This window comes from Trachypithecus francoisi, unplaced genomic scaffold (assembly GCF_009764315.1).
Source record: "Trachypithecus francoisi isolate TF-2019V2 unplaced genomic scaffold, Tfra_2.0 Lachesis_group3, whole genome shotgun sequence".
Lineage (NCBI taxonomy): Eukaryota > Metazoa > Chordata > Mammalia > Primates > Cercopithecidae > Trachypithecus > Trachypithecus francoisi.
Genome location: NW_022681468.1, coordinates 124,572,658 through 124,596,354, shown reverse-complemented (window position 1 = coordinate 124,596,354; position 23,697 = coordinate 124,572,658). Strand labels below are relative to the sequence as shown.

At 44.4% G+C, this 23,697-nt stretch overlaps 1 protein-coding gene across 3 annotated transcripts in view; it reads right to left on the bottom strand.

Annotated features, from left to right (window-relative positions):
- Positions 1-8,334: 8,334 nt before the first annotated feature.
- SPG21 (SPG21 abhydrolase domain containing, maspardin) overlaps positions 8,335-23,697 on the bottom strand; it is a 28,708-nt gene continuing 13,345 nt past the window's right edge. The window contains exons 4-9 of one of the 3 annotated variants that reach the window (XM_033189769.1): positions 20,312-20,392; positions 19,400-19,545; positions 15,064-15,172; positions 14,199-14,306; positions 10,873-11,013; positions 8,335-9,050 (exon numbers count right to left, since the gene is read on the bottom strand). In XM_033189769.1, the coding sequence (XP_033045660.1) occupies positions 8,934-9,050; positions 10,873-11,013; positions 14,199-14,306; positions 15,064-15,172; positions 19,400-19,545; positions 20,312-20,392 (702 nt within the window). In that variant the 3' untranslated portion in view covers positions 8,335-8,933. The remainder of the gene's footprint in view (positions 9,051-10,872; positions 11,014-14,198; positions 14,307-15,063; positions 15,173-19,399; positions 19,546-20,311; positions 20,393-23,697) is intronic. The other 2 variants (XM_033189770.1, XM_033189771.1) reach the window with 2 other exon arrangements.

Below are 23,697 nucleotides of genomic sequence, written 5' to 3'. Positions count from 1 at the left end.
CTTCTTTTTTTTTTTTTTCTTTTGAGACAGAGTCTCACTCTGTCGCCAGGCTGGAGTGCAGTGGTGCGATCTTGGCTCACTGCAACGCCCGCCTCCCAGGTTCACGCCATTCTTCTGCCTCAGCCTCCTGAGTAGCTGGGACTGCAGGCGCCCGCCACCACGCCTGGCTAATTTTTTTGTATTTTTAGTAGAGACGGGGTTTCACTGTGTTAGCCAGGATGGTCTCGATCTCCTGACCTCGTGATCTTCCCCAGGGATGGGGCGTTCCATCTTCTGCCCTGTCCGGGAGAGGAGCCGCTTGCCACCTGAGGCTGTCATGCACCTGAAATGTTGGCTAGAGGGACTGAGAAGCTGAAATTTCTTATTTCTCATTATTTGAAATTGTAGGCACCCATGGCAGGTGGCATCCATGGTGCTTGGCTTTGAGGTGCCAGGCAAGCACAGCTTGTTGTGGGGCTTGGCTACACCAGCAGGGGGATGTGTTTCTGGGGAAATGTGGCTCTGGAAGCTTCACGGTTTCCTAGAATGTGGAAAATATATCTGCGCAGGATAGAAATCCTGCCCAGAGGCTGTTTCTGTCTCATTTGAGCTCTCTTTCATGTGGCAGAGCTGGCTGTGGCCAGTTTAGGAGCCCACATTTGAGAAAAGCTTACCTCAAAGTTCTGCATTGAGCCTGAGACTGGAAAGGAGATAGAATAAAACAGCTGACAGGGGCTTTGGTGGTCACACATGCCTGATGGAGTGCACAGGGCCACTGTCTCTGAAAGGTAATTTGGCATTATCCGTCCACAATATACTTTTATCCATTGGTCCAGCAATCTTAGTCCTAGGAATGTGTCCTACATATAAACCTGTGTACATACAAAATGACAGCATACAAGGTTATTACTTTGAAAAAGCAAAAGATTGGAAACAAACCAAGTGACTGGCTACAGGGGACTGGTGAAATAGAATATGTTCCATCCACACAATGGAATTCTGTTCAGCAGTAAAAGGATGTTGTTGTTATGGAAAGAGCTCCAGGATAAATTAAATGGAAAAAAAAAAAACCCAAGATACAGGTACATTAAACAGAAGGAAATTGGTTCAGAGGATATCTGCACTATTTGTCAAGAGATGCTTTTAGAGAAAAAGCTTCCTTTTCTCTCTTAATCTTTTGCAGGTGATGTAGTTTTTTCTTTGGATTCCTTTTTTTTTTTTTTTTTTTTTGAAACAGAGTTTCGCTCGGCTGGGTGCCGTGGCTCACGCCTGTAATCCCAGCATTTTGGGAAGGCGGGCGGATCATGAGGTCAGGAGATTGAGACCATCCTGGCTAACATGGTGAAACCCCGTCTCTACTAAAAATACAAAAAATTAGCTGGGCGTGGTGGCGGGCACCTGTAGTTCCAGCTATTTGGGAGGGTGAGGCAGGAGAATGGCGTGAACCTGGGAGGCAGAGCTTGCAGTGAGCCAAGATAGTGCCACTGCACTCCAGCCTGGGCAACAGAGTGAGACCCTGTCTCAAAAAAAAAAAGAAACAGAGTTTTGCTCTTGTTGCCCTGTCTGGAGTGCAGTGGCTTGATCTTGGCTCACTGCAATCTCCGTCTCTTGGATTCAAGCAGTTCTCCTGCCTCAGCCTCCGGAGTAGCTAGGATTACAGGCACGTGCCATCATGCCTGGCTAATTTTTGTATTCTTAGTAGACGGATTTCACCACGTTGGTGAGGCTGGTCTTGAACTCCTGACCTCAGGTGACCCATCTGCCTTGGCCTTCCAAAGTGCTGGGATTACAGGTGTGAGCCATGGAGCCTGACCATCTTTGGATTCTTGAAACTTAAGAAAAATTCTAAAATATATTTGTGATCTATTACCTTATGAGACATGATAGGGAAAAAAATAGACAACTTTACCTACCACTAAGTCATATTTAATCAGCATTCTTTTGTTTCCTAACATATATGTTGTGAGCTAAATATATGCTCTTACCCTAAATCTTTCTGAGTTACACTTTAAGGGTGAAAATTGTTTTGTTTTGTTTTTTGAGACAGAGTCTTGCTCTCTCACCCAGGCAGGAGTACAACGGCGAGATCTCAGCTCACCGCAACCTCCGCCTCCTGGGTTGAAACGATTCTTGTGCCTCACCCTCCCGAGTAGCTGGGATTACAGGCGTGTGCCATCACACCCAGCAAATTTTAGTTTTTTTTTTTTTTTTGAGGCGGAGTCTCGCTCTGTTGCCCGGGCTGGAGTGCAGTGGCCGGATCTCAGCTCACTGCAAGCTCCGCCTCCCTACAGACGCCCGCCACCTCGCCCGGCTAGTTTTTTGTATTTTTTTTTTTTTTTTTTTTTTGTTGAGACGGAGTCTCGCTCTGTCACCCAGGCTGGAGTGCAGTGGCCGGATCTCAGCTCACTGCAAGCTCCGCCTCCCGGGTTTACGCCATTCTCTCGCCTCAGCCTCCCAAGTAGCTGGGACTACAGGCGCCCGCCATCTCGCCCGGCTAATTTTTTGTATTTTTTTTAGTAGAGACGGGGTTTCACCGTGTTAGCCAGGATGGTCTCGATCTCCTGACCTCGTGATCCGCCCGTCTCGGCCTCCCAAAGTGCTGGGATTACAGGCTTGAGCCACCGCGCCCGGCCGTTTTTTGTATTTTTTTAGTAGAGACGGGGTTTCACCGGGTTAGCCAGGATGGTCTCGATCTCCTGACCTCGTGATCCGCCCGTCTCAGCCTCCCAAAGTGCTGGGATTACAGGCTTGAGCCACCGCGCCCGGCCTCTCAGCAGATATTTCTTGGGTACTACCATGTATTGTGTGACTTTTGGAAAACTAAGGTGGCTTCCCTGCTCTCAGTGAAGCATTTTTTTAAAAGAATAATTATAATTTAAAAAGAAACAAGATACAGATTAGTGCATATAGTATACTACTATTATTAATAGTATGCTGTTAATTGTGTAAGAAAGGAAATTAGAAAACATATTTGCATAAATAAAAGCTAGACAAAGGCTAAGAAACTAATCAAGCGGTTTCCCTGGGGCAGTAGGTTAATGGGGAACAGTGGGGCTGGGCCAGGGTGGGAGAAAGGATTCTCAGCGGTACCTTTCTGTCCTGTTTTACCTTTTGAAATGTGTGAGAGGCTTACTTACTGAAAACTGAAAGGATATGACATTCTGGAACAGGCAAAACTACAAAGACAGTAAAAAAATGATCAGTGATTGCCAGGAGCTGCAGGGGCAGTGAGAGGGAGGGATGAGGAGGTGGCACAGGGGATGGAAGGGCAGTGTAACTGTTCTGTATGACACTGTGATGGTGGATACATGACACTGGGCATTGGCCAAAACCCATAGCATGTACAGCACAAAGCGTGAGCTCTCATGTGAGCTATGGACTTGAGTTAATAGTAACGTGTCAATATGGGTTCATCAGTTGTATCAAATGTGGCACTCTGATGCCAGATATTAGTAACTGGGGAAACCATGTGTGGTGAAGAGTACATGGGAGCTCTCTGTGCTATCGGCTCAATTTTTCTCTAAACCTAAAACTGTTCTAAAATAGAAAGTCTGTGAAAAAACTAAAAGTTATAAAAGGAAAACAGAGGCTTTAAATTAAATCATCTATTCCATTTGGGAAAGGTATTTTGTACCACACAGGACTGAAATCATTTCTCTGGATGAATTTTATACAATGAATTTTGTAATTTTTTTCTGAGACAAAAAAGTTCTTAAATACAATAAAATTGAAATGTTGAAATATATCTCTCAAATCCAGTACTCATTTCTTTTCTTCAGGAAATACAGGTCGAAATTCCAGGTCAGACAAGCTGTCACAGATTGGTGCTATGTAAGCACAATGGCTCAACTCACTGCCAGTGAATACTTCCTGAGTGGATTTTGTGCCAGGTGGTCTGCCAGGAGTGGGTACAGAGATGAGAGCCCACAGTTCCCTCCTTTTCCCCAAGCTTATGGTCTAGTGGGGGAGAAGGGCTTGCACACCAATAACTGAAATAGGGTGCAGTCCCTGCTGTAATGGATGGGTGCAAACAACCATGGGACTTCTTCCTGGAGGAAGGACGAAAGGAAGGGGATGAAGAAGCTCGCAGAGGAGACAGAAGTGGGGAAAGGGCAGTCCAAGCCAAGAGCACAGCCTGAGCAATGGCCCACAGGTGTGGAGAGGGACCCCCCCCTTGGGGCAGGGCGGGGCTGCAGCACAGGATGCGTGGAAGGAGGGGGAGCTGTGACCTGAGGGGTGGGAGGGGGAGGGGTGCAGATGCATTGGAAATTGTTCCCCGCCCCAAAAATTAGATGTCTCATAAAGTAGAAACTGAACAGAATAGACTCCACCTTTGGAAACATACATCTGCTTGTCCTTTCAGAATCTACTTTACCTTGCTAATTGTGACTCTCCTTGTTTCTAAAATGTATATTTAAATCACTTTTCCAATGTGTATTTACTTGCAGTTACTCTCCTCCCTTTTCCTTTTTTTTTTTTTTTTTTTTGAGACAGAGTCTTGCTCTGTCACCAGGCTGGAGTACAGTGGTGCAATCTTGGCTCACTGCAAGCTCTGATTCCCAGGTTCAAGCGATTCTCCTGCCTCAGCCTGCCACCAAGTAGCTGGGATTATAGGCACGGGCCACCATGCCCAGCTAATTTTTTTTGTATTTTTAGTAGAGATGGGGTTTCACCATGTTAGCCAGGATGGTCTCGATCTCCTGACCTCATGATCTGCCCACCTCGGCCTTCCGAAGCACTGGGATTATAGGCGTGAGCCACTGTGCCTGGCCCCTTTTCAAGCTATATACTGTACTTAAAACTATTCACGGCCGGGCGCGGTGGCTCAAGCCTGTAATCCCAGCACTTTGGGAGGCCGAGACGGGCAGATCACGAGGTCAGGAGATCGAGACCATCCTGGCTAACATGGTGAAACCCCGTCTGTACTAAAAAATACAAAAAACTAGCTGGGTGAGGTGGCGGGCGCCTGTAGTCCCAGCTACTTGGGAGGCTGAGGCAGGAGAATGGCGTAAGCCCAGGAGGCGGAGCTTGCAGTGAGCTGAGATCCAGCCACTGCACTCCAGCCTGGGCGACAGAGCCAGACTCCGTCTCAAAAAAAAAAAAAACTATTCACATATAGTAAGCAGGTTTATATACTTAAAGTGCGAAGCCGTTCTCCTGTGGATCCCAAGGTAACTTCTAGAAGTGGGTGCAGGCCCTGGATCACATCATGTATCAAAATGAACCCATAAAATGCACAGGTTAAGAACTGAGGTGGAGTCCCTGGCTCTTAGTGGAGGTTGCTCCCCTCATCTCTTCCTGTGTGCAGAGCTTCAGTAAATGGTTACAGCTCTACTTCAGAGTTTCTGAAACTGTGGTCTGATTTCCACAACAGAGGTCCTTAGTGTTCATGCACTGGCAAGTGACAAGATCAGACCTGCGTGTGGACCACACAGAAGCTGGGTGGGGGTGGGAGGAGATGGCTGGTGGAGCCAGTAAGGACTGCAGTAGTCTGGGCAAGAGATGCCAAAGCCTGGCCTGTAGTGAGGAATGCTCAAGTCTGGAGGCAAGTTGCTAGATCTCCGAGAGTCAGGGGATGTGGGTATAGTAGATGTGGAAATGCACTGCCTGGACCCCCTTCTTCCAGGAAGGCCTTTCCATCCAGCTGCGGGAGTGCACCGGGCAGACGTCCTCCAGCTGTCAATCCTTCAGGGTCTGCCTCAGCTGCAGAGAGCTGCCCCACCGAATGCCCTACCTTCCCCAGGGCAGCTGCCTCTGGGAACTGAGCATAGAGACCCAGCCATTTTAGTCCTCCATGAAAATATTCCAGTGGGCACTTCAAGCTCCTGTGTGTCCTACCGAGTTGGTGGGTACTTGATCAGGCCTGCATCAGAGTTCAATTTTGCTGTCTGCCCAATCCATCTTCCTTTCACAGATGTTTTTTTGTTTTGTTTTGAAGATTAAGTCTCACTCTACTGCTTAGGCTGGAGTGCAGTGGCACTATCTCCGCTCACTGTAACCTCCGCCTCTCTGGTTCAAGTGATTCTCCTGCTTCAGCCTCCAGAGTAACTGGGGTTACAGGCACATGCCGCCAGGTCTGGCAATTTTTTTTGTATTTTTAGTAGAGACTGGGTTTTTCTATGTTGGCCTGGCTGGTCTTGAACTCCCAACCTCAGGTGATCCACCCTCCTTGGTCTCCCAAAGTGCTGGGATTACAGGTGTGAGCCACCACACCAGGCCACAGATGTTGATCCTTAATAAACATCTTGCACCCCAAATTTCATCTCCACATCTGCTTCAGCCTGAGACATGGGGGTGGAGGAGTGAGTGGGGGTAGAGGGTCCAAGATGGCTGCGTTTCTAACTGGGGATTCCAAGGAACAGTGATGCCAGGACCTAAGATAATAGGGCTAGACTACCAGCTTTTGCCTGGTAGTCTGTCGAATCCTGGGATGCCTGTCAAAGGCTGGCCTGATAGGCCTGAGTACGCATTCAAGACCAGTACCCAAAATTGATCAGGGCTGGCAATGACAACTTGCAGTCATCAGGGTGCAGAGCTGAGGAGTAAAGCTGTCAGACGGCTATAGTAGCCTCAGATGCTACTAGTTAAAATGTCAAGCTTCGCCCTTATGGTTTACCAAGTGTTTCCATAACTCACGACTGTTGTCAAGCCACAGATAGAGAAGACACTGTGGCCCCTTTGTGGAAAGATCACTGGTTTTAGGGATGGTCAGACTCAAGTTGGCATCCCAGCTCCACCCCTTACTGCCTGACCCTGAGCAAGTCTCTTGACCTCTCCAGTCTCCAGGTCCTCACCTGTAAAGTCAGGATAATCAGGGCTGTACTGGGGATGAAGTCTAAGAGGGTATGGCCAACCCAGTATTCCAAAACCTGGCACATAAAGGGAAAGAAGCGCTGATGCTTATTTTTCTGTCTAAATTGTACCTCCGCGAAACCAAGCAGCTGATGAGGGCAAGTTTTTGGTTTTTTTAAATTGGTAATTTCCAGTTAATAAATGCAGAAGGAAAGATAAAAATTAGTATTATTACTGTTCTGCAACCCCTAATGGAATGAGGCATCTGTGCAATGGTCAGCAGAGGCAGCTAAGCCAGCAGGAGACTTTCTCAGGACTGGATCAGGTTGATGATGCCTGAACACACCCAGCAATCATAACAACTTAGACACAACCAGATGTGATGTGCCTCCTGAGATGAGGCAAGAGAAACACACAGCCCCACCTATGCAGCGTTCTTGCTAAAAAGATCGAGCTTGACCTGATCAAGCCTCTCGATGTAACTACCAGTTTACAGGAAATACCAGGGACAGAGAAACAAGTGGAAGGACACCATAAGGCTGCAGCTGGAAAATCTGGACTGTGGGGTAACTACAGGGCAAATGAACCTCCTTCTTCACTGAATATATGGCAAGAAAAAAATAGAGGGAGGAGGAGCTTCCAGTTCAAAAGGAATCTAAGAGACACTTCAATCAAATACAAAGTGTGGACTTTATATGAAACCCGATCAGAACAAGTTACCTAAAAAAAATTTATGGAATAATTGTGAGTGAGAACATTCACTGGATTATTAGACAATCCAGTGAAGGAATTATTGGTAAATTTTTAAGTGTGATAATGGTATTAAGGCTGTATTTTAAAGGTACACATAGAAATACTTACAGATGAAATGATACAGCACCAGAAATGGCTTTAACATAATTTAGTGATAGAAGCATGTGTGGAAGAAATGCGGGTAGGTTAAAAGATGAACAAGGCTGGCCACGGTGGCTCATGCCTGTAATTCCAGCACTTTGGGAGGCTGCGGTGGGCGGATCACCTGAGGTCGGGAGTTCGAGACCAGCCTGACCAACATGGAGAAACCCCGACTCTACTGAAAATACAAAATTAGCTGGGGTGGTGGTGCATGCCTGTAATCCCAGCTACTCGGGAGGCTGAGGCAGGAGAATTGCTTGAACTCAGGAGGCAGAGGTTGCAGTGAGCTGAGAGCACGCCATTGCACTCCAGCCTAGGCAACAAGAGCGAAACTGTCTCAAAAAAAAAAAAAAGAGATGAGCAAGACTGAGAGTTGATAATTTTTGAAGCTGGGTGATGGGGACATCATTTATTATGCCATTTTCTCTACTTTATGTGGGTTTAAACATTTCCACTCAGGGGAAAGAATGAAGATAAGAAAAGTACCTGGCACACAGCAGCAGATCAATAAACGATAGCTTAGGGTTATTTTATGATGTACAAACTGTACTTCTGGGAGATTAAGTAACTTACCCAAAGTCACACAGAATTGGCAACCATGACCTACTTCTCAGAAAGTCCTAGGCCTGTGTAGCCCAGTTGGGCGGCAACAATAATCACAACAGCGACTCAGTGAAACTGAATTTTTATTCCAAATGACTGTAATATCTAGAAAGGCAGTAGCTAACACTCAAAACAATTTGCTTAAGTGTAAATTAAAAGCATTTGATTTGCAGGAGAGCAAACAGTGGGGTAGTGGCCATGGCACTCTGATCATGGTTATATCCAAGAAAGCATAAAATAACCAATGTCCTGATATGCAATCTGGATGTGCAGCATTTACAGCAAACAACGTAAAAAGAAAGAAAGAAGAATGGAAAAGAAAAGAAGGAAAAAACACCACAAAGTCCCAAACCTCAGAAATTAACATTCACTTAAGAACACAGTGGTGAAGACTTTTGGTAGCAAAATTTGCACGGTTCTTAAAATGGGAGTCTTCGAAAGGACTTCTTCAAATTCAAAAGCTAAGAAAACCGAAGAGGGAACAGTTGCTTAGGCTTAGTGGAGCTGCTGCCTGTCACGAAGATGACCATCAGTCCTACTTCCCAGACACAGTGAGAACCGGTGAGTCTGACGAACCTGAAGGAAAAGGCCGGCTGGCGGGCGCTGATGCCACTGACTATATGAGAACACACCAGGTCAAATCATCACTGACAGCGAGACACACACTACTGCTCCTCCTGGTTGATGCCGAGGCTGCCTTTCTGTACCTCGAGCTCCTCGGCACTGACCATTGATGGGTCAATGGCCGCGTATTTGGTTCCATGGAATTGTAGCAAATGTATCTGTTGAAATGCAGAATCATGATTTTATTTTATTTTATTTTTTGAGCTGGAGTGTCACTCTTGTCGCCCAGGCTGGAGTGCAGTGGTGCTATCTTGCTCACTCCAACCTCTGCCACCCGGGTTCACCCAATTCTCCTGCCTCAGCCTCCTGAACAGCTGGGATTACAGGTGCCTGCCACCATGCGCAGCTAATTTTTGTATTTTTAGTAGAGATAGGGTTTCACCATGTTGGCCAGGCTGGTTTCGAACTCCTGACCTCAGGTGATCCAACTGTCTCGGCCTCCCAAAGAGATGGGATTACAGGTGTGAGCCACCGTACCCTGCCAGAATCATTATTTTAAATGGCTGCATTACAGAGTAAAATGTATACTGCCCTCTATAAAAAGTTTGGTAGGAAAACACCACCATAGTAGACAAATGTCTTTTTTTTTTTATTTTAATTTTTTTTTTTGAGACGGAGTCTCGCTCTGTCGCCCGGGCTGGAGTGCAGTGGCCAGATCTCAGCTCACTGCAAGTTCCGCCTCCCGGGTTCACGCCATTCTCCTGCCTCAGCCTCTGGAGTAGCTGGGACTACAGGCGCCCGCCACTTCGCCTGGCTAGTTTTTTGTATTTTTAGTAGAGACGGGGTTTCACCGTGTTAGCCAGGATGGTCTCGATCTCCTGACCTCGTGATCCGCCCGTCTCGGCCTCCCAAAGTGCTGGGATTATAGGCTTGAGCCACCGCGCCCGGCCGACAAATGTCTTATACTTCTAAAATTCACAGACTAATACATACTAAATAGAGAAAAGTCAAAGAATTTTTTGAAACCATATTTGGGATTTTTGTTCCTCGCTCCCTGAGCAGTCTCCCTGAGTCCCTGCAGAGTCTCCTGAGACATCTTAGACGGTGCATGCTCATGAGATGTTTACCCTTCCCTTCTTCTGCTGAGTTAGGTCCTTCCAATCTTCTGCTACTGTGACTAGTGCTGCTATGATGAATATCTCCGGGCATCAAGTTTTCCTGTTTAGGATCCTGTCTTTAGGACCCTGTCTTCTATAAGGGGATGACAGGATCAAGGAATATGACTGGTTTTTTAAGGCTCTTGATTCTTCTTGCCAAATTGCCAGGGCACTCACCCTTCACTGCTATTCTATTATCCATTTAGTTAGAGTATGAAGGGATGGTGTTTGTTAGGGCTTTCTTTTCTCTTTTTTTTTGAGATGGAGTCTTGCTCTGTCGCCCGGGCTGGAATGCAATGGCGTCATCGCAGCTCACTATAACCTCTGCCTCCAGGGTTCAAGAGATTCTTCTGCCTCAGCCTCACGCCACCATGTCCAGCTAATTTTTTTGTATTTTTAGTAGAGACAGGGTTTCACTATATTAGCCAGTCTGGTCTTGAACTCCTGACCTTGTCATCTGCCCACCTCAGCCTCCCAAAGTGCTGAGATTACAGGCATGAGCCACTGCGCTTGGCAGGGTTTTCTTTTAGTGCATTAAAATCAGATCAAGAAGTCACTTCACAGGACTCAGATTGACCCCATTTAGGTCGGGTGTCTTGCTCTGACGGAATTCACTATGTCCAGAGGGCAAGGTCACATCATACCAATGGTAACCTCAGTGTGTGAATGCAGTCCTGCTGTCCTTAGAAAAGGGATCTCTAATACACCTGTTCACATTCTCCTACAAATTATAAATGTAAACCACTTTTATCAAGTCAATGCCTCATTCCTACAACGAATTCTGTAGTTCCCTGATTCCCTTACTAGTCCATTAAAAAAAAATGCTTTATGTTGCAAACGTATGTTGGGCTCAGAGTGCTCTGGGTTTCAAGCTAGGCCTTACCTGTACATAAAGATTCACCTCTGCACTTCTGCACAGGTATGGGAAATTGCCTCCTGTTTTCAGGTGAGCTCTTCGGGCATTAGGATACAGCTTGTACATTTCTTCTTTAGCTTCAGTTGAAAGTGCACTCTGATCAAACACCTTTAAAAAAACACAAAGCTTCAGCACCATAGGAAAGGTAAAACACACACACACATAGACAAAGCTGTAATCAACTGGTGTTTTAATATGTTCTTTTCACATTATGGAAATGCTACCCTAAGTATTCCTTTCATATGAAGAGACAATTCTGAACCCCTAGCAGCCTGAACTACCTCCACTGCTGATCCCTGGTGGACTTCTAAGACCAACCTAAGACAATAGCTACAGATTTTGCTGCAGAGCATCTCCTGCATTCTTTTGGTGGGGGGAAGTTCTTTTTTTTTTTTTTTTTTTTTTGAGATGGAGTCTTGCTCTGTTGCCCAGGCTGGAGTACAGTGGTACCATCTTGACTCACTGCAACCTCCACCTCCTGGGTTCAAGCGATTTTCCTGCCTCAGCCTCCTGAGTAGCTGGGATTACAGGCATGTGCCACCATACCTGGCTAAGTTTTGTATTTTTAGTAGAGATGGGGTTTCACCATGTTGGCCAGGCTGGTCTCGAACTCCTAACCTCAGGTGATTGCCCGCCTCAGCCTCCCAAAGTGCTGGGATTACAAGTGTGAGTCACCAGGCTCGGCTGGGGTGAGGGGAAATTCTACCATGAATTTCCTTTTTCCTCAAATATAGCTAAGTAGATTAACAGAACAATAGAGAACAATCATTGCAAATGCCAATAAATTTCAAAAACATCATAAGGCCCGCAAATAACTTTTTATTTTTATTATTAACTTAAAGCAATAACCTAAGTCATTTAGGCTCAGTGAAAAAAATTCCAAAAACATGTAAAGAGTACAAGCTACTCTTTCTCGGGGAAGCCAATTTGCAGCATATGATTCTAGACATCTTTCAATACCCATACACATTTATGTTTTTACATGCAACAAAATTTTCAAAAAGTAAAAGAAGCAAAAAATATTGTACACTAAATATACCATACTAAATCTGTATGTTTAAGTGCATCTCCAACTAAAACTTATAGGCTGTTTTCAGTGACCATGAACCCAGGGGGTGAACACAGCTTTGAAAGAAGAGCAGGCAGAGCAAATGTCCTGTGAGGACCACTGAAAAGCTTGTTCTATGTTACGGTAAATGTTAGAATGCAGCGATTATGGCAGAGGATAAGAAGTTGTTTACACTCTAATAATGGATAATTTCCCGACAAAAACCCGTTATTAAAAATACCATATTTGGCTGGGTGCAGTGGCTCATGCCTGTAATCCCCGCACTTTGGGAGGCTGAGGTGGGCAGATCATGAGGTCAGGAGATCGAGACTATCCTGGCTAACATGGTGAAACCCTGTCTCTACTAAAAATACAAAAAATTAGCTGGACGTGGTGGCGGGCGCCTGTAGTCCCAGCTACTTGGGAGGCTGAAGCGGGAAAATGGCATGAACCCGGGAGGCGGAGCTTGCAGTGAGCTGAGATTGCGCCATTCACTCCAGCCTGGGTGACAGAGCGAGACTTCGTCTCAAAAACAAAAAAAACAAAAACCATATTATTTGAATTTAGGAACAAATCCATTTATAAGGCAAAATATTCATAATTTTTTTTTTTTTTTTGAGGCGGAGTCTCGCTCTGTCGCCCAGGCTGGAGTGCAGTGGCCGGATCTCAGCTCACTGCAAGCTCCGCCTCCCGGGTTTACGCCATTCTCCTGCCTCAGCCTCCCCAGTAGCTGGGACTACAGGCGCCCGCCTCGTCGCCCGGCTAGTTTTTTTTGTATTTTTAGTAGAGACGGGGTTTCACCGTGTTAGCCAGGATGGTCTCGATCTCCTGACCTCGTGATCCGCCTGTCTCGGCCTCCCAAAGTGCTGGGATTACAGGCTTGAGCCACCGCGCCTGGCCCAAACATATACTTTTATACCAATGTTCATAGAAGCATTATTCACAATTGCCAAAAGCTGAACACAACCCAAGTGTCCACTGACGGATGAATGGATAAACAAAACGTGGTATAAACCAACATTGGTTTTATTGGTGGATATTATTCAGCTTTAAAAAGAAATGACAGGCTGGGCGTGGTGGCTCATGCCTGTAATAGCACTTTGGGAGGCCCAGGCAGGCAGATAGTTTGAGTCTCAGAGTTTGAGTCCAGCATGGGCAACATGGTGAAACCCCATCTCTACAAAAAATTAGCCAGACGTAGTGGGTGTGCACCTGTGGTCCAAGCTGCTCAGGAGGCTGAGGAGGGAGGATTGTTTGGGCCTGGGAGGCAGAGGTTGCAGTGAGCTGAGATTGTGCCACTGTACTCCAGCCTGAGGAACAGAGTGAGACGGTTTCAAAAAAAAAAAAAAAAAAAAAGAAAAAAGAAATGACATTCTGACACATGTATAACATTTCAAGATAAGTCTTGTGAAACATTATGCTAAGTGAAATAGCCGCACAAAAGGATAAATATTGTAGGATTCCACTTATATGAGGTTCCTAGAATAGGCAAATTTTTACAGACAGAAAATAGACTGTTGCTTATCAGAGGCCGGGGGTAAAAAGGGCACGGGAGTTATTGTTTAATGGGTATGGAATTTCTTCTTGGAATGATGAAAATGTTGTGAAAATGGTGATGGTTGCAGAACTGTGAATATACTTAATGCCACTCAACTATGCACTTAAAAATGGTTAAAATGGCATATTTTTAACATATATTTTACCACAATGAAAAAATAAGCAAGCTTTTGTGGTAATTAGACTATGGAATTCTTGATTCTCTACTCTTGTGAAGCACCTTCTCTTTGCTGCCTATATATGTAATGGCTAAGGTGCAGCATCTATTGATGAGAACAGCAAAAATACATCAAATGGGTAGACTCCCTTGTTTAAATTTATTTTGATTCATTTTTATTTTTATCTTTTCTAGTAAACAGAAGACAGGGTCTCGCTATGTTGCCCAGGCTGGTCCTGAACTCTTGGACTCAAGCAATCCTCCTGCCTCAGCCTCCGAAAGCGCTGGGATTACAGGCATAAGCCTCTGTGATCAGCCTATTTTGATTTCAATGGTGTTATTCCTGCCAGAAAGAAATCCAAGATAAGCAATTAACAGATTATTTTGGAATTGAGAAAGCTGGAGGGTAAAAACAAAAGCCAAGGCAGCATTTGAAGAGGCACATTGAAAGTTATCAAATAGTTTTTTAGGAGATCTTGGCATACACATTTTAAAAAGCACAGCAGCTATTTTACTTAAAAGGAAGCTTACATCCATAATGGTTACAGGGATGTCCCGAATTTTATGAGGTTCCACATAAGAATTTTGACAATTCAAGGTAAGTCTTGAAGCCAGTTCACTCTGACCCAAACTTTCCAGCTGCAGGAAGAAACACAGGTAAAGTTTTTGAAATAATTTTATTTTTCACATTTACATTAAATTAACAGACAACATTTGTGCTTATAAAGGTGGTATCATCTGTGGTGGGGCCAGAAAAGTCACCAGTGAGGAACCACAACATAGGTGAGAGACCATGAACTGGGCTTCTCAGGAGGTGGTGGCATTTTTATATTCTGGAAACCTGGATACAAACCAATGAAACCTGGCCTTCTATAGCTCTCAGCTTACACTGCCTACTCCAGCCAGGTGCCCATGGGCAGCAAGCCAATTCCTACTGCTCAAAGGTGACAGATACATGGTTTTTTTTGGTATTTTTTTTTAAGATAAACCTTTAAGGGATCTTAGAGCTAGAAGAGACTTGAGAAATCATCTAGTCCAGGAGTTCCTAAATGCAGGGCAACAGACCTGGTTCATCAGATTTACCTGGTGAGTAAAGGAAAAGACTGAAGTAAAAATAGATTCACAGATCCCATGCCCAGGGATTCCAGATGGATGGTCTGCTGTGAGGCCTTACAATCTGTATTTTTGAAAGCTCCCCTAAGTGATTTTGACAAACAGCTGGTGGGAAGCACTAATGTAGACAAGCCCTTAGCAGCAATAATATCTGCTCAGATGTATTAATCTGTTTAGCAAATACCTCTAACACATACTTGTGAGACAGATCTATCTTCTGGAACCAAGTAGATGTGAAAATTCCCAATACAATGTGTCCCCACCCCAATGTCATGATCCTTACCCTGTCTACCATGAAATCAATGGCATCAGCCATCATAGGGTCCACTGGGCCAGATGAAAAATTTCCAAGAACGATTTTTTTGAGCATAAATGCGGGCATCAGCCAAAAGCTGTAAAACACAAAGACTTTATAATTTAAACTTCCGAGACTACACATGGCAAATATTCATTGAACATTAAAGCTTTGTATTAGCTGGGGATCTAGAAATAAAAAGTCCTCACCCCCTCCTCCAAAGAGCTCAGCATTTGGTTTTTATACACACTTTCCCAAGTTTCCAAACAGTTATGGCTTCATATAATTAAACTTTAATTTGAGGATTTAGGATAATTATAAGTGATATTTCAAAGTACCTTTACTGAGATAGACATTCTGGTGAGTCCAAGATTTTTTTTTTTTTTCTAATTGGCCCTATTTCCAAGGATTAAACTATTTCCTTTGGAAAACTGAGCATTAAGAGAAATACTCTTTCCTTTGATATTATCTTTTTACTGATTGATAATTTCAAAATAGATTTCAAAATCCCAATTTGAAAGTTATTGCAACTCCCCAAATTTGCTACTATTAGATTCAACTTGGCTAATTCAAGACAAATTGATATTTATAGATTTATTTTTTCAATTTACTACTGTTATTATTTTTTGAGACAGAGTCTCCGTCAGTTGCCCATGCTGGAAGTGCAGTGGTGTGATCTCAGCTGGCTGCAACCTCTGGCTCCCAGGCTCAAGCAATTCTCATGTCCCAGCCTCTCAAGTAGCTGGGACTACAGGCGCATGCCACCACACCCGGCTAACTTTTGTATTTTTAGTAAAGATGAGCTTTTGCAATGTTGGCCAGGCTAGTGGCAAACTCCTGGCCTCAAGTGATCCACCCACCTCAGCCTCCCACAGTGCTGGGAACACAGGTGTGAGCCACTCCTGGCCTCTTTTTATTTTTTAATTTAAACAATTAAAAAAAAAAATTTTAGAGACGGGGTCTCACTCTATTGCCCAGGCTGAAGTGCAGTATTGTGATCATAGCTCACTGTAGCCTCAAACTCCTGTTAAGTGATCCTTCTACTTTGGCCTCCCGAGTAGCTGGGACTACAGGCTCGCGCTACCAGGCCTGGCTAATTTTAAAACATTTACTGAGCCGGGGCCAGGTATGGCTCACGCCTGTAATCCTAGCACTTTGGGAGGCCATCCTGGCTAACACGGTGAAACCCTGTCTCCACTAAAAATACCAAAAATTAGTCGCGCATGGTGGCAGGTGCCTGTAGTCCCAGCCACTCGGGAGGCTGAGGCAGGAGAATGGCGTGAGCCTGGGAGACGGAGCTTGCAGTGAGCGGAGATCGTGCCACTACACTCCAGCCTGGGTGACAGAGCCAGACTCCCTCTCCAAAAAAAAAAAAAAATTTACTGAGCCAGGCGCAGTGGCTCACGCCTGTAATCCAGCACTTTGGGGGGCCAAGGTGGGTGGATCACAAGGTCAGGAGTTCAAAACCAGCCTGGCCAACATGGTGAAACCCCGTCTCTTACTAAAACTACAAAAATTAGCCAGGGGCTAATTTAGACAGGCGTCTATAATCCCAGCTACTCGGGAGGCTGAGGCAGGAGAATCACTTGAACCTAGTGGGTGGAGGTTGCAGTCAGATTGTGCCACTGCACTCCAGCCTGGGCAACAGAGTGACTCTCATCTCAAAAAAATGTTTTTTTTTTTTTTTTTCTGTAGAGGCAGGGTCTTGCTATGTTGCCCAGGCTGGTCTAGAACTCCTGGACTCAATAAATGCTCCTACCTCTGCCTCCCAAAGTGCTGGGATTACAGGTGTGAGCCACTGTGACTGGTCAGATCTTTATGGATTTCTATATATGATCTTTAGTTTATATTTATTCCATTAAATTCAACTGTTAAGAGCCATCTTGGAGGGTAAACACTAATTTCTCTAAACCTATGATGAAAATTATTTAGATGAGGTGCAAACTACCTTCTGATGCTTATTATCATTGGGACAGCCTTGCTGGAAGTTGAGCTTCCCTCAAAAGGAACACTGAGTCACCTTCCAGTTAACTTTCTAAGTTCTCTCCCAGCCCCATCACTTTCTTATCTTTTGAAGGGATGAGGTCTAAGTACGCTCTGTAAGGAGTAGACCCTTTTGGCTTTGCGCACTCCTGTATCCTCAGCGTGTGGCACACAGTAAGCACTCAGATACTTGACAAAAAGCAGCTCATGTGCCAGAGCACAAACTGAATGGGGGTTGTCTTGGCAGTCTGACAATTAGAACAGCAATAGAAATCACCAAAAACAATGAGCATTATTTAGTGCATTATCTGGATGGGAAGGATTTGTAAAGTAGCTAATGTATACAAGAAATTGTTGCACGAACGCTGAGTAACTACTAAGGTAACATCAGAAAAACTAAAATATATCAGAGTGCAATCTTAAGTAGATGTGAAAACAATACTTCCCTATACATTATTTGAAAACACTGCCAGGCGCGGTGGCTCAAGCCTGTAATCCCAGCACTTTGGGAGGCTGAGACGGGTGGATCACGAGGTCAGGAGATCAAAACCATCCTGGCTAACACGGTGAAATTCCGTCTCTACTAAAAAATACAAAAAACTAGCTGGGCGAGGTGGTGGGCACCTGTAGTCCCAGCTACTTGGGAGGCTGAGGCAGGAGAATGGCGTGAACCCGGGAGGCGGAGCTTGCAGTGAGCTGAGATCCGGCCACTGCACTCCAGCCCGGGCAAGAGTGAGACTCCGTCTCAAAAAAAAAAAAAAAAAGAAAACACTGATCATACAGATATGTTTAGTCACTGGGCTTTTTTTTTGAAATAGGGCTTGGTCTGTCACCCAGCCTGGAGTACAGACGCATGATTGTGGCTCACTGCAGCCTCGAACTCTTGGGTTCAAGCGATCCTCCTGACTCAGCCTCCTGAGTAGCTAGGACTGCAGCTGTGTACCATGGTATCTGGCTAATTTATTATTATTATTATTTGTAGAGATACAAATATTATTATTATTTGTAGAGATACTTCTTTCATTGCTAGCAAGGCAAGGCTCTAGCCTTTAAAAAAAAGTCCAGTGGCCAGCTGTATAGCATCATAGATACCCATCAATTACTTAAAATGATAAAATCTATGAAAGGATGGCTCCTAGGAAACAAGTACCCCACTGGCTGCCCCCGAAGCATTTCCACCATTTCTTTTTTTGTTTTTTTTTTTTTTGAGATGGAGTTTTGCTCCTGTTGCCTAGTCTGGAGTGCAATGGCATGATCTCGGCTCGCGGCAACCTCTGCCTCCTGAGTTCAAGTGATTCTCCTGCCTCAGCCTCCCAAGTAGCTAGGATTACAGGCATGCACCACCATGCCCAGCTAATTTTGTATTTTTAGTAGAGACGGAGTTTCTCCATGTTGGTCAGGCCGGTCTCACACTCCCAATCTCAGGTGATCCAGCCACCTCAGCCTCCCAAAGTGCTGGGATTACAGGTGTGAGCCACTGCACCCGGCCTCATTTCCACCATTTCTATCTTTTGGAAGAACAGACTAATATCAAGGGTCATGATGTGCAGAACGTCTGTTGACAGACCAAATGCTCTAGTCTTTCCATTTGGAGAACATATCTCAAGGAAAAAAATCGGTAAGGGAAAAACCCCGGTAATTTGTACAAAGATTTACTGTAGAATGTGATGAAGAATTGGGAAAAGTCAAATGCCTAATAAAACTATGTCAGTCAATACATGGAACTGTTTATACAAAATAGTAAGTGGGCTAAACAGAACATGGTATTAGTTATACAGAAATACTGAATAGAAACAGCGAAAGTGTATTAATGAATATTAAACAAAATTTAAAAATTTACGGTAATAAAGCTGAATTTAGAGTTTATGCAATTCTTTCCTTTTGTAAAGGTAATTGTTTCTAATTTTAAAAGTCAAGAAACAGCCGGGCACAGTGACTCATGCCTGTAATCCCAGAACTTTGGGAGGCCAAGGTGGGCAGATTGCTTGAGCTCTAGAGTTAGAGACCAGCATGGGGCAACATGGCAAGATCCCATCTCTACAAAAAAATACAGAAATTAACCAGGTGTGGTACCACGCATGCCTGCCTGTAGTTCCAGGCAAGGCTGAGGTAGGAGGATCGCTTAAGCCTGGGAAATAAAGGCTGCAGTGAGCTGTGGTTGCACCACTGCACTTCAGGCTGGGTGACAGAGCAAGATTCTGTATCAAAAAAAAAAAAAAAAAAGCCAAGGAAGTTGCAGAATATAGAAGTAGATATAAGCCTTCCCTTCCTAATATACCAAACACTCAAAAGCCAACATTTTCAAAATTTCACTGAACAGAAATAATAATTTTGTTCTTACCTGTTTGCAGTCCAAGTTTGGTTGAAGATAGAGGTGTCACTGAAGGAATTGCAGAGGATTAGGGAATGGACTCTAGGAGATTTGTGAGTGTATTCAGCAAATTTCTGGGCCAAAAAGCCTCCCAAAGAAGCGCCAAAAAGATGAACCTAATTATAAACAAATATGAGGCAGATCCTAAAATACTGATCAATCTTAAACATGAGTATTAAAAAGTTGCTTCAATTATCACTAACCACAGAATATGTTATCACTAGCCAATAGACTAAAATATTTACAGCAGCTAGAAATTTAGAAAATATTGTATTTAAATGCAATTTACACAGTCCATCAAGATAATACAACTCTGCATCCAAGTGATATAATTTTAAAAAATATCATTCACAGATTGCATTAGAAAACAAAACCAGGCCAGGCGCAGTGGCTCATGCCTATAACCCCAGCACTATGGGAGGCCGAGGCAGGTGGATCACGAGGATAGTTAAAAACATGGAACTGTATACTTAAAAGGGTAAATACATGGTATATGAATTATGTTGCAATAAAGCTATTATTAAAAAATAAAAAAATAAAAAATAAAAGAGGGCTGGGCGCAGTGGCTCACGCCTGTAATCCCAGCACTTCGGGAGGCTGGGGTGGGCGGATCACTTGCGGTCAGCAGTTTGAGAGTAGTCTGGCCAACATGGCGAAACCCCATCTTTACTAAAAATACAAAAATTAGTCAGGCATGGTGGCACAAGCCTGTAATCCCAGCTACTTTGGAGGTTGAGGCAGGAGAATCGCTTGAACCCGGGAGGCGGAGGTTGCAGTGAGCTGAGATCATGCCACTGCACTCCAGCCTGGGTGACAGAGTGAGACTTCATCTCAAAAAATAAAAAAAAATTGTATGTATGTAATTAGTTTCAGGGTACTCACTTTATCCAATTGTAAATGGTCTAAAAGTTTTCTGAATCCATCACAGAACTCAAGATGGTCCCAATAAACTGGATACTGCAACTGAAATAATAACAATAATTTTATTTTAAAAATCATAAAAGTAAAAATGCAACTCATGTATTTGAAAAACTTAGGACTCAAACAGTGGCATTTCTCATTTGCTCAAGCGCTGCTCCTTATTCAAAATATGTAAAAATAAGCTCTCACTTTTTACGAAACTTCATAATTCACATTTTATCTAACAGACCAAATTAAAAGAGTATAAAAAGTAAGCACATTCTAATGATATTACGTGAGTAACAATTTCAATTCCCATCAATTTCCTTTCTAAACAGCTGAAAAAGTCTGGGGTTCAAGGATGAATATACCAGAACCCATCCCAGTAAAGAAATACGGTTTTCTCTTAAATCTAATTTCATTCAGAATTATGGCTCAGGAGAGATGGAAACAAAATTTGTTCTAAGGAGAGCTCCCTCTCTTTTTGGTAGCATTTCTTTAAGGGGGTATTCAGTAAAGTTGTTCCTCTTCTTTTAAATGACTTAGTTACTCTATTTCATTTATTGTACTTTGGGGTGTTTGTTTCTTGAGACAGTCTCCTCTGTTGCCCAGGCTGGAGGGCAGTGGCGTGATCTCGACTCATGCCACCTCTGCCTCCTGGGTTTGAGCGATTCTCCTACCTCAGCCTCCTGAGTAGCTGAGATTACAGATGTCCACCACCATACCCAGCTGATTTTTGTATTTTTAGTACAGACACAGTATTGCCATGTTGGCCAGGCTAGTCTCAAACTCCTGACCTCAAGTGATCCACCTGCCTTGGCCTCCCAAAGTGTTGGAATTACAGGCACGAGCCACCACACCCAGCTTGTTTTTGAGATAGGGTCTCTCTCTCTTTCACCCAGGCTGGAGTGCATTGGCACAACTGTAGCTCACTGCAGCCACAACCTCCTGGGTGCAAGCGATGCTCCCACCTCAGCCCCTCAGTAGCTGGAATCACAAGCATGCACCACCATGCCTGGCTGATTTTTATATATTTTTTTTTTGTAGAAATGGAGTTTTGCCATGTTGCCCAGGCTGGTCTTGAACTCCTGGGCTCAAGCGATTTGCCTGCCTCAAGCGATTTGACTGCCTCAGCTTCCCAAAGTGCTGGGATTACGGGTGTGAGCCAACAGAAGTACCATGCCACGCTACTGTACTTCTGTTTGTGAAAAAGAAGTATGGTACTTGACTATATGTAGCCTGTCTATTAATGCTGGCAATGATGAGGAAAAAAAAGTACGTACAAGTCACAAACTCATTTCTAAGGGACTCAGGTTTGTCCCCTAAGAATTCCTTTTTTTGTTGTTTGAGATGGAGTCTCACTCTGTTACCCATGCTGGAGTGCAGTGGCACAATCTCAGCTCACTGCAACCTCCGCCTCCTGGGTTCAAGCGATTCTCCTGCCTCAGTCTCTCAAGTAGCTGGGACTACAGGGGCGTGCCACCACGCCCGACTAATTTTCTTTTTTTTTTTTGTATTTTTAGTAGAGACGGGGTTTCACTGTGTTAGCTAGGATGGTCTCGATCTCCTGACCTCGTGATCCACCCACCTCGGCCTCCCGAAGTGCTAGGATTACAGGTGTGAGCCACTGCACCTGGCCAAGAATTCCTTTTTTATGTACATATAAAACTCACTGGCTGGGCGCAGAGGCTCACACTTGTAATCCCACCGCTTTGGGAGGCCGAGGCGGGGGAATCACTTGAGGTCAGGAGTTCGAGACCAGCCTGGGCAACATGGTGAAACCCCCACCTCTACTAAAAAAATACAAAAATTATCCAGGCATGGTGGCAGGCAGCTGTAATCCCAGCTACTGGGGAAGTTGAGGCATGAGAATTGCTTGAACCTGAGAGGTGGAGGTTGCATGAGCCAAGATCATACTACTGCACTCTAGCTGGAGCGACAGAGCGAGACTCTGTCTCCAAAAAACAAAAACAAAAACAAAAATACACCTCAAAAAACCTCGTCTAACAGGTTTATTGTTTAAGCACTTAGGTTCATTTTGTTATTGATGAATCACTGGAATGGATACTGCCAAATGAATTATGGGATCATTTTAGATTTGATGTATGACTTTTATTATTAAAATTCTATTTGTGGGTAAAACTTCCACCATTCCAAGAAAGAATGGGGAACCGATTCTCTCTAGCAGAAAGTTTGAGAATTTGAGTCAGATGATAGCCTAAAAGAAAGGGGATGATATTTTCATGGAGTCTTTAATTTATAAATATCCATGCCCACATAGGTGACAAAATTATACACAACTTAATACATACAAACAAATGTGTTCAAGCAGAACTGGAGAAACCTGAATGAGATTGGTAGATTGTAGTAACATCAATATCCTGGTTGTGATATTGTACTACAGTTTTGCAAAGGTTTGGCGGAAATTGGGGAAATGTGTAAAAAGGATATTTCTCTGAACTAATTTTTTTTTTTTTTTTTTTTTTTTGAGACGGAGTCTTGCTCTGTCGCCCGGGCTAGAGTGCAGTGGCCGGATCTCAGCTCACTGCAAGCTCCGCCTCCCGGGTTTACGCCATTCTCCTGCCTCAGCCTCCCGAGGAGCTGGGACTACAGGCGCCAGCCACCTCGCCCGGCTAGCTTTTTGTATTTTTTAGTAGAGACGGGGTTTCACCGTGTTAGCCAGGATGGTCTCAAACTCCTGACCTCGTGATCCGCCCGTCTCGGCCTCCCAAAGTGCTGGGATTACAGGCTTGAGCCACCGCGCCCGGCCTCTCTGAACTATTTTTTACACTGCATGTGAATCTACAATTACAACCAAAAAAATTTTAAAAGATCTGTGCATTGTAACTGCTAGATACTAACAAATATCAAATAAGTTTCACAGCCTCATGGAGCTGAACATTCTGATCAAGATGCTGTTGACCTTTTCTTGATTAACTATCCTCCTAATGAAACAGGGAAAGCCCACATCGAGAACCTTGAGAGTAAAGAAGAAACATCCAGCCAGAAGCCAAGGCTCTCATGACCTGCCACTGTGGAGCGAGAAACGCTGCTGGACAGCGCTCCCAAGTGGGACGGGCACCTGTGGGCTGCTTGGCTCCCCCTCCCTGGCTGATCAACAGGGGCCACCAAAAATGGTAGTGTCATGTCTCAGGCTGCAGAGGGCTGGGATGAGGGCAGTTCCTGCCCTATTCTAGAATGCTGTTTGTGAAGAGGAATGACTGAAAATCTGAACAAAGGAGGATTATGTTGCAGAGGCTCAAACATGTCATGTGAGGAATGGTTAAAGAAGCTGGAGAAATTAAGCCAGAGAAGAAAAGACCCAGGAGAAAAGCAGCAGGTGGTGGTGATTATAACTGTTTTCTCAA